General features: G+C 36.7%; 1 protein-coding gene across 2 annotated transcripts in view; it reads right to left on the reverse strand.

The window, feature by feature from the left end:
• The window catches only part of LOC133304277 (uncharacterized), an 87773-nt gene that overhangs the window by 63425 nt on the left and 6028 nt on the right, over window positions 1–18320 (reverse strand). For both annotated transcript variants that reach the window (XM_061504286.1, XM_061504285.1), the window contains exons 6-17: window positions 13588–13638; window positions 13035–13138; window positions 12597–12714; window positions 11878–11979; window positions 11543–11743; window positions 10296–10453; window positions 9983–10141; window positions 4577–4669; window positions 4049–4400; window positions 3402–3515; window positions 2790–2885; window positions 1116–1183 (exon numbers count right to left, since the gene is read on the reverse strand). In XM_061504286.1, coding sequence (XP_061360270.1) covers window positions 1116–1183; window positions 2790–2885; window positions 3402–3515; window positions 4049–4400; window positions 4577–4669; window positions 9983–10141; window positions 10296–10453; window positions 11543–11743; window positions 11878–11979; window positions 12597–12714; window positions 13035–13138; window positions 13588–13638 — 1616 coding nt within the window. The remainder of the gene's footprint in view (window positions 1–1115; window positions 1184–2789; window positions 2886–3401; window positions 3516–4048; window positions 4401–4576; window positions 4670–9982; window positions 10142–10295; window positions 10454–11542; window positions 11744–11877; window positions 11980–12596; window positions 12715–13034; window positions 13139–13587; window positions 13639–18320) is intronic.

The following is an 18320-nucleotide window of genomic DNA, read 5'->3' on the forward strand; positions in this document are numbered from 1 at the left end:
AGTACCTTTTCTGAGAGCAATAGGAAAGTGTAGAGCATTTTGATCATGGCACTCAAGTGTTGGGGTGCTGGAACTAGAACATGGTTCAGAATCCTGGCAATGTAGAGGCTCTGGATTATTTACACTTTGAAGAGGCTTTCGCCTGCTATAAACTTGTCCCCACTTTGAGGAGGCTCCGGATGGTGAGGATTCTGTAGCTCCCCCTGTTTCCAATAGTAGAGGTAATATTGTGGCATCAGTAGTTTCTCATGACTGATCTTCATCTGCTCCTATAGACTCCCCCTGAAGAGAAGTCAAGGGAAAGTAAGGTTGAGTCTCAGAAAAGGTGACATCCATAGAGACAAAGACCTTACGAAGAGAGGGAGAATAACACTTATAGCCACGTTGAGTAGGAGAATAACCAAGAAAGACACACCGGAGAGACTTGGGATCAAGCTTAGATCGTTGATGAGAGGGAATATGGACAAATACAACACAACCAAATAACTTGAGAGGTAGGGAGGAGACGCCTTGGAAGGAAGGGAAGGTGCGGAAAAGACTAGAAAAAGGAGACTGAAATTTGAGAATGCGAGATGGCATTTGATTGATCAAATATGAGGCAGTGAGAACAGCTTCCCCCCAAAGGTATTTAGGAAATCAAGATTCAAATATTTCCGTTTTTATTTCCTATTCAAGCATACGGGATTACTAGCTTGATGAACACTACAAAAATTTCCATAGGTATTGTTAGAGATATATAAAACCATTAATATAGCCTCACCCACAAAGTTTTTGGGTTGAATTGATTTTTTATATGGTATCAGAGTCTTGGTGTTTCGGGTTCGATCCTCCCGCCCCTACTTTCTCTTGTGAAATTTCTTAGCATAAGTAGGTGAGCCTGTGCATTGTCCACCCATCAAGCCCAATGGGCTCTCTTGTGAGGGGGCGTGTTAGAGATATATAAAACCATTAATATAACCTCACCAACCAACTTAAGCTTTTGGGTTGAATAGGTTCTTTACAGGTATATAGACAAAGGAACCAGAAAAAAACGAATCAACAGCAAGCATTAAAACAAAGAAACCAAACGCATCCCAAAATAAGTAAAAGAAAAAAGAATAACGACAGATTATAACCTGCTTTGTTCCTCTAAAACCATTTGAAATTGCTCTTGTGCTCTGCGAGTCACTTTCTCAAACTTCACCTGCCCACGTAATTACCAGTTAAAAAAAAAGATAGCCCAGATAGGGTATAAAGCTACAACAGGTTCCCACTCAATAATTACTAGAGGAAAATATTATATGAAGACTTTTTTTGAAAGAAACATTGGAGCCCTAAATACATGTTCCATTTTATTACATGTTTCCTTTTTCTTCCAATTTACTTTGAAATTTCGATGGATCCAAATTCTAAGCCTTAAGGGCACTTGGTTCACTCACTAATGGACTCTTCTTTAACACAAAATAACATTTCTGAACAATAGAGGAGGAATCACAAGGAATAAAGAAATTATATCCTACAGAACATAAAAGCAAAAAAAAAAAAAATCAATAAAAGTTTGAACCTTGTTGCCCTAAATTTTTTAAATAAATGTTAAATTCATAACAAGTTGTGCAATGTCCAGGCTTCAAGTCCAAATGCCCTTTGCGTGAGGCATATGTTACACATAAAATGATTCAGGTAATTTCTACCAACAACTAAAAATTTGGGAATAGTTGGTTCATGATACTTAGCTACACAACCTTAGCATTAAAATGAAAATTTTAATGTGAAGCCAATGAATCGCCTTAATGTCAAGTATCTTACTGCATAAAAGTAATACAGCATTTCTCTCTATTAAACACCAATACTAGCCATGAGAATCTCTATTAAACACCAATACTAGCCATGAGAAGGCCCCTGGATGCTCCCGCAAGAACAAAAAAATTTACCAAGAGCTCGACACAGAGAGGTAGAGGTACACCGAAACTTAGTTGGGGGAAGGAAGTAAAACAAGACTTAATGGATTGAGATATAGATTGGCGGACGGTGTATCTTAGGACGGAATGGAGAAAAGCTATAAGCATGATGGAGGATTAGACCCGTTCTTATTCCTATATTTCAAATAGTCCATTTTTAGTCATTTTCCTCTTCATCTCCCCCCTCTCCTTTTCCCCTTCTTTTCTTTTATCCCCTTCCCCATCTTATTTCTCTTAACTTTTTTTTTCCTATATCCCTTTTATTTTTACTTCTAAATATATATTATCTTTATTTTATCTATTTATTTTTTTACTTTAATTTCTAGTCATTTTCCTCTTTATCTCCCTCTCTGTGTCTTTCTTCCTTCTTTTCTCTTATTTCATTTTTCCTTTCAATCTTTTTTCTCTTGTTTATTTATTTATGTGTTCTTCTTTTTCCTTTTTTCTCAAACTTTCCGTATCTTTCATTTGGGCTCATCTACCATCGATCCCAACTAGTTTGGGATAAAGGTGTTGTTGATGTTGATGTTGAAACACCAATTCTTGATCTCTTAATCTTCGTGGTAGTAATTTTCAAATCATATAACTACACAATATCTAATGTTTAAAGTAAAGCAGTAGCATGCCATTATGCTGTGAGAGTCAAGAATTTTAAGCCATGTGATAAATATGAAGCGATTAAGTCAAAGAATCCTTCATTTATATCAGGTGTAATTGAAAGCTCAAACAAAAAACATTAAAACAATTAGCGGAACGAATATTCAAGCATTAAAATGGTGGGCTTCTTCTCAATAATTTATTTGTTAGTTCAAAAATCTTTTACCCAAAAGTCGAATACAAGGCCATAATTACCTGCAAGGCAGTAGCTGTCTCCAATGCAACAGTAGGACTGACTGCCTTGCTTCGCTTCAAAAACTCTAAGATACGATCAATACTTTCCATCAAAACCTGTAAGCAAAGAGTAACAGATATTCTGAATATAAAGCCGATGAAAAGCAAGAACCTTCTAAATAAAAATAAATTGATTTCAAGCATTTGGGCGTTACAAGTTTTTTTTTAGTATGAGTTTGAAACCTACCCCTTTTCAAGAATTTAGTTCTTAGCATATTTGACGACTAACCAATCTGTCAACAGTCTTTTAAATACATTTGTCTACTCCGTTTTGAGGATTTGGAAGGAGGTAAAGGCTCAGACGTATCTATATGTAGTTTAGGATGTCGTGTATTTAACAAGAATCCAATCCCAAACTTTTTGTAGAGATATTACTTTCATTGCAACTCTTATAGGATAAAATTGACTTTTGGGTTCTGCTATGGGTCTTAGCTCATAGTAATTTTAAGGGGAGTGTAAAGAGTTTCATTATAAGAAAAGAAATCATTAAGACAGAGAAGAAGAAAATGGAAGATAAGAGATTCAAATAATAAAATTTCTCCTTTTTTACTCTCCCAGGGATCAAGAAATCACCGTAACATGGCAGGGAGCAATTGTCGCTGACAATCTCCAGTCAATATTCTCCCCAATTGGCAAGTGCACAAAACTAGCCACTAATGCATTCACCTTTTGCTCACTATAAACACTCTGCAATCAAGTTCCCAAGAACTATGAACAAGCATACAAAAAAATCTAAAAAGAAGAATTGTTAAACATCAATTATATTAGCAAACTGCACACAATATAGGATTTTAAAGAACCTGCAAAAAAATAAGTATGCGCAAAATAGTAGAGCTGGAAAAAAAAAAAAGGAATGCAAATGCAAGTTACAAGAGATAAAAAAACAGTAATATATATGTAGAGAGAGAGGCGAGCCTAGAGCAGTGGTAAAGATGTTCCTTTCACGGATTCAAATCCGGGAAACAATCTCTTTCCAAATATGAAAGAGTAAAGCTGCGTACAAGGATTTCTCTCACCCCTACCCTCACTAGTCCGGGTTTAATAGAGAGTGATATATATATATATATATATATATATAGATAGATAGATATATATACATATATATATATATAGAGAGAGATAATTCAAGTCTGCACGACAGTTTACTTATCCAATGGTTATTTCAGTAACATAAAAATTAAATACAATATTTATTCACTATAAATAATAAAGAGGCAAACCTGGGAAAGTGAACCTTCAGGAGCAGATAAACCATAAAACTTCAGTAACACATCACAGTAAACGCTGCGATGCTTGAACTTTGTTGACACTTGAAGTTGCTCAAATCGACCACAGACAATTTCTACCTGATTCACACTGATAATCCTAGCAGCACCCTGACCAATAGATACAGTTACCAGAAACTGGACCATATTCTGCATATCTTTTGCGGGTCTTGGCATCAACTCGTCATCAGGCTGGTAACTTAGTAACTTATTGATTGCATGCCATTCATCTTTAGTCAAACTTTCTTCTGTAAGCTGTTGGCCCTCAGAAGCATCATCCGGAGAGGTTTCTTCTGTGTCAGCACGCCTAAATAAAAATGCAACTATGGTAAATCTCCATGTGTGCAGACAAAATCTATCAAAAAAAAAGACTTCAGCAAGACCAGGAAATGTTGCTGAAATTTAATCCAACACAAGAAAAACATGAAGCAAAACAGTCCCAAGTGACAAGAATATGTAGAAATAATTAAGTTGATGGCATACCATCTAAATGAAAACCAGCCCTTTTTCTTGATCCTCCTTTCTTCAGCTGCTACCTTGGATTTCACAGATTCAACCTTGGCATGAGCTAGTAGCCTATAGATTACCAAGAAAAAAAAGGGGACAAAAATAGAAATTGCCTTTCATTATAAATGAACATATATTGGTGCAAGAATAAATTGGTACCCCAAAAATATGGATAACACATTCTCAGTGGTAGTAGAAGAAGAAAAAGAAACTAAAACCAAAAATAATTCAGAAAGATATTGGTTAATATGGTTTAGTCTTCCAGCTTATCGGAGGAGCTGTGAAGAAAACTATCCTGAAAATAGCAGTGAGCTTATAACTTAAGCAAAGTTTATTATCTTCACACTTCTATGGAATAGAGCCGTCTTTATGGCTTTCCCTTGGTTAGGGTCATGGTTTATTAGAATTGCTTTCTTTGATGGACTTGCAAAGGTATGTTAAAGTGCTTTTTAAGTTCAAGTATCTTGCTCTATATCGTCATCTGTTTTACTTTCTTTTATTTTTCCCTCTAGTTATAAAAACCTCTTTCTTCTCCTTCTATCCCCTCTCCCCACCCCTTTCCTTCAAAAAACGGTAGGATTCCAAAATAGAACTCTCAAATAAAATATTCACCATTAACCAACAATAACCATTAGGAGTGATTATATAAGCAAATATTTTATACATAACTACGTCAAAAGGTTGTTTTTCCTTCTTAGCAAATACTTTTAATAGTTCACTAATTTGGATTCTCCCAAAGAAAAATGTGCATCTTAATTTTTTTCACCTTATGCTAAATTTCTTTGATAAAAGGACAACACAAAGGCAAAGGTGGATAAGAAATCATCCTTAAAACTTTTTCTTTCAATAATTTTTTTTTTAAGTTATAAGTAATTACATGTCCCAATCTAGTTTGGGATAAAGGTGATGCTGATTCTTAATTACATGTGATTCTAACCTCTTGATCACAATTCCTCGGAAAACTATAATTTTGAATCATACAAAGAGTACATTTTATTTTGCTACTAATCATAAGCCACAGCTTCCATCTGCATCTGAATTCTACACATTGTATGGTACTTAATACTACAATCAGATTAACTTGGTAAAAAAACAATAATTACTCATGCTTAAAAAAAAAAAAAAACATTGGAGTTTTTACCATGCATCATAAGGGTTTATACCAGTTAGATCTCATAATGAAATGGTTTTGGAAAACTCAATGTTGGCAGCAAAATTTCAACAATTAAACATCCAAAATGTGCTGTTTAGCATGTCTAAGACTTTGACCCAATTTTGGTGAAAGCCTAAGTAGGCCAATATAAATCAGTCCTTCAATATAATCACAGGCTGAGCCATGATGAAAATCAAAATAAGGTCCACATAATTTAAGTTGTTTATGGTTCTAGGGTCTTTAAAGAACTAGACTGCAAGCTGCCAGCTTGTCGACAAGAAGCGGAAGAATTTGTCTTCCCTTGATAAATTAATTAGCTATCAGTATAATACAGGGATTTATCTTGAGAATTAAAAGGATATGTTTAATAATATCTTCTAATATCTTCTATTTTAGGGATTGTGTTTCAATAATTAATTAGTTAGATTTTTGTAAGTTTTGGCTTTATTTTGTTCCCCTTTTATTACTGATTGTAATTCCTATATATAATGGATTGGGCCGAGGTTTCTTCCTTAAGTTATTAACAAAAAATCCTTTCAACATGGTATCAAGAGCTGGGTTCCTCTCCAGCCATTAGGGTTAGGCAATTTCTCTTCCTCTTTATAATCCCTCACAATTTGTCATTGCCAAACAAGATTTCACCATCAACATTAAAACCCACCACACCAAACCAATCACTTTCAAGTCAGAAGAAACCTCTAATCTACAACCGCGCCGAAGCGCCACAACCGGAATCCTTCCCACGCACTCTGCCTCAGTCAGAGCGTGAGTCCCACGCACGCCCCCTCTGACGGCGCGTGAAGTGCACGCACCACCTTCCAGTTCGTTATGCTGCCAGTTTCTCCTAGGTTGCCAAAGCCTACTTGTTACACCTTGGTTGTCGTATTCCCATTTCTAGTTCAGATTTAATAGTGGGTCTTGGTTCCCACCTTATTCAAGCATTATTCCTTCATTTTATTGCATTTTCTGTTCAGGTTTATTCTGTTCTCTGTTCTAGAACGTGTATTATTTCTATCAGTAGTCTTCTTGAACAATTATGGCCTCAAGTCCAAGTGACTCTAATTCTGAGATTCATCATTCATCCCGAGTCACCAATCATAACGGTAATTTTCCTCTTATGCTTGCTCTGGGAGTCCAACAATCACCTTCGAGAAATTAAATGGTACAGCCTTAGCACTGGCTGCTAGGTTCTACCTGGCTGGATTTTTTGGCACAGGTTAAAATTATTTCCTGGCTCCACCACTGATTCTAGATTATCTACCCAAGGCATTGGTCATGTTTCACTCACTTCATCTATACCATTAAAATCAGTCTTGTTTATACCTGAATGTCCTTTTAATTTGATTTCCTTAAGTCAGCTTACCAAATCTCTTAATTGTTCAATCACATTTAATTTTGATTCTTTTATTATCCAAGACCTTGGTACGGAATGGACGATTGGTGTAGGACATGAATCACAAGGACTTTATCATCTCAAGTCAACCCCTCATAATGTGTATGTTGCTACTGCACCCCCTAGTCTTCTCCATCAGCATCTCGGTCATCCTAGTCTGTCAAAACTTCAGCAAATAGTTCCAAGTCTTGTTAATTTCAAGTCTTTCAATTATAAGTCTTGTCAACTTAGGAAGCATGTCAGGGCCTCATTTATGAGTCAGGTTAAGAGTCAAGCAGAGTCTATTTTCTCTATAATTCATTCTGATGTATGGGGTCCAAGTTTTGTCCCCTCTCTGAAGTTCAAATATTTTGTTACTTTTTTTTATGAATTTTCTCGATGTACTAGGTTATCTTAATAAAAAGAAAGGTTCAAAGTATTATCCATATTCCAATCTTTTCATACTGAAATTAAAAATCAATTTGGCAAGTGCATGAAAATTTAATGTTGTGATAATGCTAAAGAATATTTTTCCACTTACTTCTCATCGTTTATACCTTCTCATGGTACTTAAAATCAATCATCATGTGCACGTACTCCCCAAAAAAATAAAACAAAATAGAGTGGCTGAAAGAAAAAATCACCATCTTATTGAAACAGCTCGAACATTATTATTACAAGCTAAAATGCCTTTGCATTTTTGTGGTGAAGTTGTCTTGACTGCTTGCTATTTGATCAACTGTAAGTCTTCATTAACAATCAATAATCAAGAACCTCTTTGGTTGTTAGTTCTCAATTGTCCTATATATCCTGTCCCCCATGAGTGTTTAGGTGTACTTGTTTTATCCATGATCTTTCTCCGGGTCGAGACAAGTTATCTCCTCGTTCTATTAAATGTGTCTTCCTTGGTAATTCCAAATTACAAAAGGGATATATCACTGTTATTCTCCTGTCACACGCTGACGGTATACCTCTGTCGATGTCACTAGGGGTGTGCATGGAGCGGTTCATAACCGGTTTCGACAAAAATCGAACTGATTTTAAACGGTTTGGTTTTAAAACCGAACCGGTTTTTTTTATCAAAATCGGTTTTTATTTATCCAAACCCGTTTGAAACCGGTTTTGATTTAAAATCAATCAAAACCGGTTTTGATTGTAACGATTCAAAACGAAAAACTATAAAATGTAATGGGAGGAGATAGGAGATGGGAAGTGGAACAAATTTGCAAATGGATTAAGAGTTGGATTGGAACTAAGATGTGTATGTGGTCGTATTGAATGTCACCATGTTGAGTCATTAACCTTTGAACTCTGGCGTCTGGTTATGGCACCACGTTGCTGCATCCAAGCAAAGCATGTAAATTTTTACTTTTCCAGCATCAGATTCAAATTTTTCTTTCCTGTCCCAAATAAAAAAAAAGTATAATCTCTACTCCTTTTTCCATTCAAGAGTTACTGCAAATCCATTAAAATTGCGAAATTGGGAGTTAGGGTTCATGGGCTCAAAAATAAGAGATTCTGAATATTGAAGATAGGGTTAAAAAGTAAAAATAAAAAATTATTAAAAAAATGGATATGGTTTGGTTATGTTGGATATCCAAACTGTTGTGAAAATGGATAACCGAACCTAAACCAAAATTAAAAAATTGCGTTGGTTTTTTAAACCGTTTTATAAAAAACGGTTTTTAGAACGGGTTTGATTCAGTTTATGGATTGGTTTGGATCATTTGGTTTTTTTGAACACCCCTAGATGTCACCTTTTTCGAAGACACGCCCTACTTCGCTTCTTCTACTTACTCAAATATAATTTCTGAAGTTTTACCCATTCCATATTTCGGTCCTCCTCTATCTATCTCCCTTGCAAGTACAACCCCCAGAATCTATAACTATCAATCTGAGCAAGTCAAGTCAATCCAACCTCTGCAACCCAAACGGTCATTCATTCCTATAACAGAGGAGGCAGTCCTGAGCCCATTTGAATCATGTCATGTTCCAGACGCTTTACCTACTACGGATCCATGTGACCCTAGCGAGTTTGTTTATGAAATTTCCCATTGTCATTCGGAAAGGTATTTGATCCACTCGTAACCCTTATCCTATGCATAATTTCTTAAGTTTTCATCATTTGTCTCCATCATGTTATGCTTTTGTGACTTCCTTGTCCTCTGTTCAGCTCCCTAACACTGTAGGTGAGGCCCTTTCACATATTGATTGGCATCAAGTCATGATTGATCAGACGAATGCCCTTGAGCATAGTGGTAAAGAGAACTTGGTTTCTCTTTCCTAAGGGAAGAAGATTGTTGGGTGTCGTTGGGTTTATGCTATCAAGGTCGGCCCAAACAGACATATTGATCGTCTCAAAGCTAGTCTAGTTGCAAAAGGTAACACTCAAACTTATGGTCTTGATTACAGTGACATGTTCTCTCCATTGGCCAAAATGGCTTCTGTTAGTCTCTTTCTTGCCATGGCAACTACTGGGCATTGGCCATTGTATCAACTTGACATTAAGAATGCATTCCTTCGTGGTGACAATGAAGAAGAGATTTATATTTAGTGGGACCACATGAAGTTCGCCCAATGATAGAAGTGTGTTAAGTTTGTTGCTAGCATTCCTCTTCTCTAAACAGATTCCTACAAAACTAGAAGTAACAAGCTTCTCCATCCCAGTGAATCTTGCATGCATAAAAAACCAAGCATCTAAGATTTCTATACAAAATCAGAAATGATTTTTTAGTTATTCTAGAAATGGAAAAACATTAGTCACAAGGTATAGAATAAAAGCTTGATATTCTTTAGAACAAACACTACAACCTTCAATAATCATCACCACAATGAGCATCTAAAGTGATATACACACCTCCATAGAAGAATCACTTTCGAATCGAGATCCTTCTCTATTTCTCTTAGTTCTGTGCGGTTGACATGTGATAAATCTTGAAGAGAAGTCACGTACAACTGAATGTATCGTCGCCGACACTGACAAAGATGCCGAATTTGGTCCCAAGACAAGCGGTAACTGATTTAACACAAAGAGCATAAAGTCAGCCTTAAATCCAAGAATGAATGAGAATAGCACAGCATCCACATTACTGAGAAACTTCTGAACTCTGAAAAACATATATCATTAAAAAGTAGCTGATTTATTTCAACAGAACAACAATTTAAGTTACCACATCTTCTGCTGCTGGAGCGCAGCCCGTGCAGCATACTGCCACCATAAATAAGGAGCCTTTGAGATGGGAACTGCAGGTCGTAAATGAGAAACTTCCATATATGTTTTATATCTTGAAACAGCTTCCAAAAGTTTAATCCAATCATGATACTGAGCCTGTAGTTCAGGGTGGAAAAGTTAAAAAAAGTAATTTCAAGGAGATGCAGATAAATGAGGAGTGTTAAAAAGTTAGGACATAATATTGTTAGTATGTACTGAGCATCATTGGTCTGCGCTTATACCATTCATATTACACTTGACCTAATTCATTAGCATAAATGCACATATACACAAAACTTAACCAAAATAAGTTAGAGATCCCCTCTCCTCATTCTTTTCTTATCTCTTCATATCTTTAACACTCCAATACATTTTTCTTCTTTTATCAAAATGAAAATATGACAGGAAGAAAGCAATAACATCAACATCACATTTATCCCAAACTAGTTGGGGTCAATGGAAGATGAACCCAAATGAAAACTACAAAAAAAATTGAGGAAAAAAAAGGATAGAAATAAAATTAAAAAAATGTAGCACGTCTGACTCCAGATCAGAAAGAAGAAAGCAATAACAGGGGGGGAAGCAATAACAAACAATATAAAATCGTATTAAGATACCCCAAATCACAGGAAGAAAATAAGGAAAAATTCGCTCAAAATTGTTCACTGATTCCTCTACTCATCCAACAAGGAAACCCTAAAAAAAAAAGCATTCTCACAAATCAACAACGAAGCCAAAAATATTCTTGATATCATGTTGAGAATGAACATGCAGAGAGAAGAACCAGCGAGAGTGAGGGAGAGTAAGAGAGAAGCTAGATCTCTGAACTTGAACCGAAAACTATAGAGCTTTTATATATGAGAACTGAATCTAGTATTTATAGACCGGGATCAGTTAGAGGCAGTTACTGATTCAGTTGAGACAGTTACTGATGTCAGTGTTAATAAAGAAACTCTGATTAGAATTACAACTGCAGAAAGCCCATTCTGACTAAAGCTTATTCCTAAGCTTGGTCGTACATTCTCTAACAAAAATTATAGGATATCCGGCATGATATCCAATACAGGTAACTATCTAAGACAAGCGAGGCAGACATTTCAAGCATCCAGGCTTCTAGACTTTTCGTATTCTTATTTAGATTCCTGTTCAGCATTAAAGTCAGGGAGTGATACTAGAAATAAATAAAATCCAATAAAAGTAAAATACCTCTGTAAGAGTAAGAGAGACATTCGTAAGGACAAGGGAAACTTTCTCAAATGGAATTTCTGGATTAATTCTTTCTTGGTTTCCAAGACGGTGATACTGCAGAACTGCATTGATAGGATAAACCAAGTATGACCGGTTCATAGCCCACTTAGACACCAACTTATGATCATCAGTAGGCTCATTTATGCCATCTTCAAATATCTAGTACAGAACAAAAATTAAAAACACATGAAATGAAGAGCAAGAGTCACAAACCAATAAACAAAATATAGTTGATAGTTATAGATATGTATCATATAGAATGAGAAGATGGAATCTATTAAATCAGAATAAACCTCAATCCATTCATGGGGACTGATATCCTCCCATCTCTTATCAATCTCCCAAGGAAGCCTGTTAGAATCATGATAAAGAGCTAGCCTCTCAAGTTGCACTGACTGTAATGAGAATAAAATATTTGTCAGGCCAACATAATAAGTTGCACTGACAGTAAACAATGCACAATCCCCCATTTGAACTATGAGCTAAACATTTAATTAAATTAGAAGTGGTGGCAACAAGAATCAAACTATATCAAAGAGGCCCTATTAACTTCTTAAGAACTAAGATATTTAAGCTGCCAAGCAATATTTATTAATATCCCTGTGCCACTCTGGCCTGGTCCATGCATAGCCACAGAGGGGGGGGCAGGTGGAAGTACAAAAATCTGTTACTAAATTCATATAAGACCACATAAACAAGCAAGAAATTGCCCAGGACGCAACCAAACTCTAATTCAAAGCATTTGGCTATTGGACTATAGAGCAAAAGATGGTCCATTTTCTGGAATCATGAATAACACCTGCCTTGGAATCATTACTACGTGTATTGCAAAACAATTCTTTGCAACCAACAAATAAAAAGTAAAAACACAAGTTTACAACATACCAGACACATATTAAGAGATAAAGCTTTACTTGACCAAATAAGTCTTGGTATGTCTAAATTTGGTTCCTATCTCAGAATTGACCTTCAAAACTGTTCATAAAATTATCTAAGCAAGGATACTGCTCACCTTCCTCAATCTATCTAAAGCACCACTGGTATCAAAAGTTTCATTCCCCTGCTCATCCATTGTAACAGCAGCAAGCTTAGCCAAAGTCACACCTGAAGAAAATGGATGGCCTGGATTACTGCAAACAACATGTATTAGTATTAGCAGGTGGAAATAAAAAATCACTCTCCATGAAACCCAGAGTTGCGATGGTAGAGGTGAGGGAACTCTTTGTACGCAGCCTTACCCTTGCATTTTAACAAAGAGGCTGTGTTGGATTTGAACCCATGACCTTTCGGTCAAGAGTAATTTTACCATTAATCCAAGTTCGCCCTCATTAGCATATGGAAATCAAGCTAAAGAAGAATCTCATTAATCTAAAAACAGAAAAATTAATTAACCAATATGCATGCACACTTATACCCTCCAAAGAAATTAAAACGGTACTGCTTAGCCAACCTGACTGAATCTTCATATCTGATATGCACATTGCTGATAGATATCTTGAGATTTCCAATAATTGTAGAAATTAGAGAACTCAGCCATGAATTTCCAGAAGACGACTGTAAGATAATAAGTTATCAGTCATGTTGTTTAGATAGAACTGGTTTAAGAATTACGGAAATAACAGAAGAAAAGAATGAATCTTGTGTAGAACTTTATTGATGAACCCCTCTCCTCATATAGAACAGATGGTTTTCCTGATGAGTTGAGGTAGAAGAATTACAAAGCTCCTCACAAATGTCTCATAATATCTTCTTACTAACTAAATAACTGCCCTACATTTATTCTTTCTGTCCTATTTATAACCTAATGACCTAGGCCACTCCTTCATCTATTTAGGACTCAGTAAGTGCTCTCCTCCTCCTCGCATAGGTTTTAGTGATGGGGGGTTCGTGAACATATTTCAACTGCACACACGTGCACGCACATACACACACGAAATGAGCAATTAAAACAAAGAACCAAATGAACTTAAAAGCAATAGCCAGATTCTATTGAGGTCACATACACTTCCTGGCTTAGACTTAGATATTGCATCAAGTGTAGCTGACTCTGCTTCCTGCATGAAGACAAAAAAAAAAGGGACTAGAGATCAAAAAGGAAATTTAACAGAGCTCTTAAACAATTTCTGCTATACATAAACAAAATGGTTTAGTTCAGATAGAATATAAGAAAAACATCTCAATAATATCTTGATTGTATCTTAGAGTATCTTAGATTACCTCTTAGGTTTAGTTTCCATATATCCATATATTTCATGGTTTGTTTTCTTATTTAATTACGTTTATTCAGTCTTTATTTTCTCTTTTCTTCCTTCCTACCTAAATCCCTATAATCTCAACAAGTTCAATCACAATGTTGAAAACTAATTCCAACTTCTACCCTTTTTATTCAAGAAAGTGAAAGAAAAAGAGTCATCCAATATCACAGTTAAGTTATTAACAACAAAACAACTCTTTACAAAGCAGAATTATAGAGCTAAACCTCGTACATCAAATATCACAGTTGTCAGAATGTATATATTAAGTTGTGTTAGATTGTTCCACATCATGTAAATAGGGCCCAAGCCCATATATCTTATTATTATAAATATAGCCCTTGTGTGGTCATACTTGAGAGCTGAGACACATTTCTTCAACTTCAAGTTGGTACGAGAGCTCTACATTCTGGGAAATCCTACTTTCGCGAAAACCCTGATTACGTTATGCCCACTGTGCAGTGGCCACCCACCCTTTCTGTCGCGCTTCATATTGGCACCAACAACATATCTTCCTTGTCGTGCATCCTTTCGGCAGTCCCCTTTTTGGCTGCACATCCGAGATCCGACCAGCATCGCTGTCATCGTTGCCACCATCGCCGAAAACTTTTCCGGCAAGATTTCCAACTGGAACACATGCCTCCGCCCGATCTACGTCGTCATCCAAAATTGTGTCGCCAAACTCCTCCATGCGTGCCTGCACAAGCCAGCAACAGCTGGCCGCCAGCCTTTCTTCCACACACGCGTAGAGACTCTATTTGTAGGCACGTGGACCCTCAATCTGAACTATTCTTGTATTATTGAAAAGATACTAAACTGATACAGTAGCTGCTCTATTTATAGAGCAAAGGACTGATGACTCATCAGAGAGTCAGTTTCAACTAAACAACTATTTACAAAACAGAATTATAGAGCTAGACCTAGTCCATCCAATATCAGAGTATCAAACTGTAGAATATTCTAGATAGTATTTATTGATGTAGTTGGTAGTTGTATATTTAGTTGGTAGTTGTATATTTGTTGATGTAGTTGGTGGTTGTATATTTATTAAAGTAGTTGAGGTAGTTAGATGTACTCAATATAAAAAGGACCCATTGGGTCTCTCAATGAATCAAGAAAGTATTATTCAGATAAAACACTTCTTCCACTTCTTCTTTTCTTCATGGTATCAAGAGCTGGTTATATTCCAGTCTCTTCCCCGATCTGATTTAATTTTAAGTCATTTTCCTATTCCTTTTTTTTCGTTTTAGCCACTGCCCAAGCCAGAATCCTTACCTAGACACCTCCAACCACGAAACCAAGGCCACCATTAGGTTCAGAACAAGATTTTGAGCCAGCCCACAGAAGACCCGTAGCAGTACTGTTCATTACTGTAGCAGTACTGTTCATTACTGTAGCAATTACTGTTTCACTGTAGCCAAGATTGCTCTCATTGTATTTGGAGGAACTTTTTTCTGGATACCTGTTGTTAGAAAACCATGGACGTTGAAAATTTTGAAAATTCGTCTTTTCAGAAATTGATGTCTCAACCTGCTGAGGCAACTAGTCATGTTGCTCAAAAAGGTATGGCCTTCCATGTTGAACGTAGTAATCGTTGGATCCTTGATTCAGGGGCCTCTGATCACATGACAGGTAATGCAACCTTATTTTTCTCCTATACCCCTTACTATCACCCGTCACGAATAAGAACAGCTAATGGGAATTTCTCCACTATTGCGGGAAAGGGATCCATTAAACTTTCTGAGCATATTATTTTGAACTCAGTACTTCATGTTCCCTCTCTTACTTGTAATCTCATCTCTATTAGCAAACTTACTGCTGAGTTGCATTGTGTTGCTAAGTTCTCTGCAAATGCCGCTTGTATCTTTCAAGAACAGGACTCGGGGATGATGATTGGCAGTGCTAGAGAGGAAGAAGGGCTATACTATTTTACAGATGTTCATTGTGAAAAGAGGATTTTTTCGAACCACTCTCTATGTTTATCAGATGACTGTAATGATGTTTTGTTATGGCATCGTAGGTTGGGACACCCAAATTTTGTTTATCTCCAGAAGTTATTGCCGAACTTATTTATCAATAAAAAGCCAAGTTCCCTTCTTTGTGATATTTGTCAGCTTACAAAACACTCTCGTGTCACTTATTCTCCTAAGAAATATCATGAATCTTCTCCCTTTACATTGATTCATAGTGATATTTGGGGACCTGCTCGTGAAAAAAATGTCTCGGGTGCTCGTTGGTTTATTACTTTCATTGATGATCATTCTAGGGTATGTTGGGTATATCTCTTAAAAGATAAGTCTGAGGCAGCATCCACTTTTAAAAACTTTCATGCTATGATTCAAACTCAATTTCAGACTTCTATCAAAATTCTGCGAACAGACAATGGTACTGAATATTTTAATTCAGTTCTTGGAGATTACCTAAACCAGCATGGAATTATTCATCAAAGTTCTTGTCCTAACACCCCTCAACAAAATGGGGTGGCTGAAAGGAAAAATAGACATCTAATTGAAGTTGCTCGAGCTCTTTTATTCACGATGCATGTCCCTAAATATCTGTGGGGGGGAGCCGTCTTGACAGCCTGTTATCTCATTAATCGGATGCCTTCTCGGGTACTAAATTTTCATTCTCCTTTATCCTGTCTTACTAAATCTTTTCCCTCTTTCAGTGCTCTTTCTTCTCTTCCTCCCAAAATATTTGGCTGTGTGGTTTTTGTGCATATTCCTCCACATCAAAGGTCCAAACTTGACCCTAAATCCATCAGATGTGTCTTCATAGGATATTCCCCTAATCAAAAAGGTTATAAGTGTTACTCACCTTCTCTCCGTAAGGTTTTTGTTTCCATGGATGTTACCTTTTATGAGACACAATCCTTTTTTTCCCCGACTTCTCTTCAGGGGGAGTCTATAGGTATTGGTATGGATGAAGATAAGCCTGGGAAACCAAATGATGTTGTTGTCTTATCTTGGCCTTTGGAAACAAGTGGAGTTATTGGGAAGGAAACAGGGGGAGCAACTATACCTGAATCTAATGATCCTCCTGGTAAATGGGAAAAATTTTACAGCAGGCGCAAAACACATGAAGATACTCTAGACTGCCAGGATCCTGACTCGAGTCCTTGTTCCAGCAACCCACTTGAATGTACTAGTACAACCAACGTTGATATGCCTATTGCTCTTCGGAAAGGTACTAGATCTTGCACTGCTCATCCTATTTCCCATTATATCTCATATGAAGAGTTGTCTCCAGGTTTTCGTGCTTTCAACACTATGTTAGATAGTACCAGGATACCCAAAAATATACAAGAAGCACTTGATGACCCAAAATGGAGGAATGCAGTATTAGAAGAAATGGATGCACTTACAAAAAATGGAACATGGGAGTTTGTGACATTACCTAAAGGAAAGAAAACTGTTGGTTGCAAGTGGGTATTCACAATAAAATTCAATGCAGACAATAGCATCAATAGGTATAAGGCCAGATTAGTTGCTAAGGGATTTACTCAGACTCATGGGATAAATTATCAGGAGACATTTGCTCCTGTTGCCAAACTTAACACTATCCGCGTTCTGCTATCTCTTGCCGCCAACCTTGATTGGCCATTGCAACAGTTAGATGTTAAGAATGCCTTCTTGAATGGCGATCTCCATGAGGAAGTTTACATGGATCCACCTCCTGGTTTTGAAAAAGGGGATGCTTCTGTGTGCAAGTTGCAGAAGTCTCTCTATGGACTTAAACAATCTCCCAGAGAATGGTTTGGGAAATTAACTCAAGCTGTTAAGGGAAGAGGGTTTACCCAAGCTCAGACTGATCACACTTTATTTTTTAAACACTCCGACAAAGGAAGAATTGCTATTCTGATCGTTTATGTTGATGACATAATTGTCACTGGTAATGATAGCGAGGAGATAACCTCTTTAAAAAAATGTTTAGCTGACCAGTTTGAACTAAAAGATCTTGGATCTCTCAAATATTTCCTTGGCATGGAAATTGCTCGGAGTAAGGAAGGAATTTCTTTAACTCAGAAAAAATACATTCTAGACCTGTTGCAAGAAACAGGTATACTTGGGTGCAAGCCGACAGAGACTCCAATTGAAGCTAATATCAAGATGGGAGTTGAGGACTGGGAAGATGTTGATAGGGAGCAGTACCAGAGACTAGTGGGAAAATTAATCTATTTGTCTCATACTCGTCCTGATATTGCTTTTGTTGTGAGCATGGTTAGCCAATTCATGCATTCTCCTAAGGAAAAACATCTTAGTGTTGTTTATAGAATTCTCAAATACCTCAAAAATACCCCTGGTCGAGGAATTTTCTTTAAAAAGGGGCACAAAAGGATGATTGAAATCTATACAGATGCAGACTGGGATGGCTCTGCAATGGACCGAATATCTACTTCAGGATATTGTACTTATGTCTGGGGAAACCTTGTGACCTGGAGAAGTAAGAAACAAACTGTTGTTGCAAGAAGCAGTGCAGAAGCG

Source organism: Gastrolobium bilobum, unplaced genomic scaffold, assembly GCF_033153095.1.
Source record: "Gastrolobium bilobum isolate Gb01-03AN ecotype WA unplaced genomic scaffold, APGP_CSIRO_Gbil_v1 utg15463, whole genome shotgun sequence".
Classification (NCBI taxonomy): domain Eukaryota; kingdom Viridiplantae; phylum Streptophyta; class Magnoliopsida; order Fabales; family Fabaceae; genus Gastrolobium; species Gastrolobium bilobum.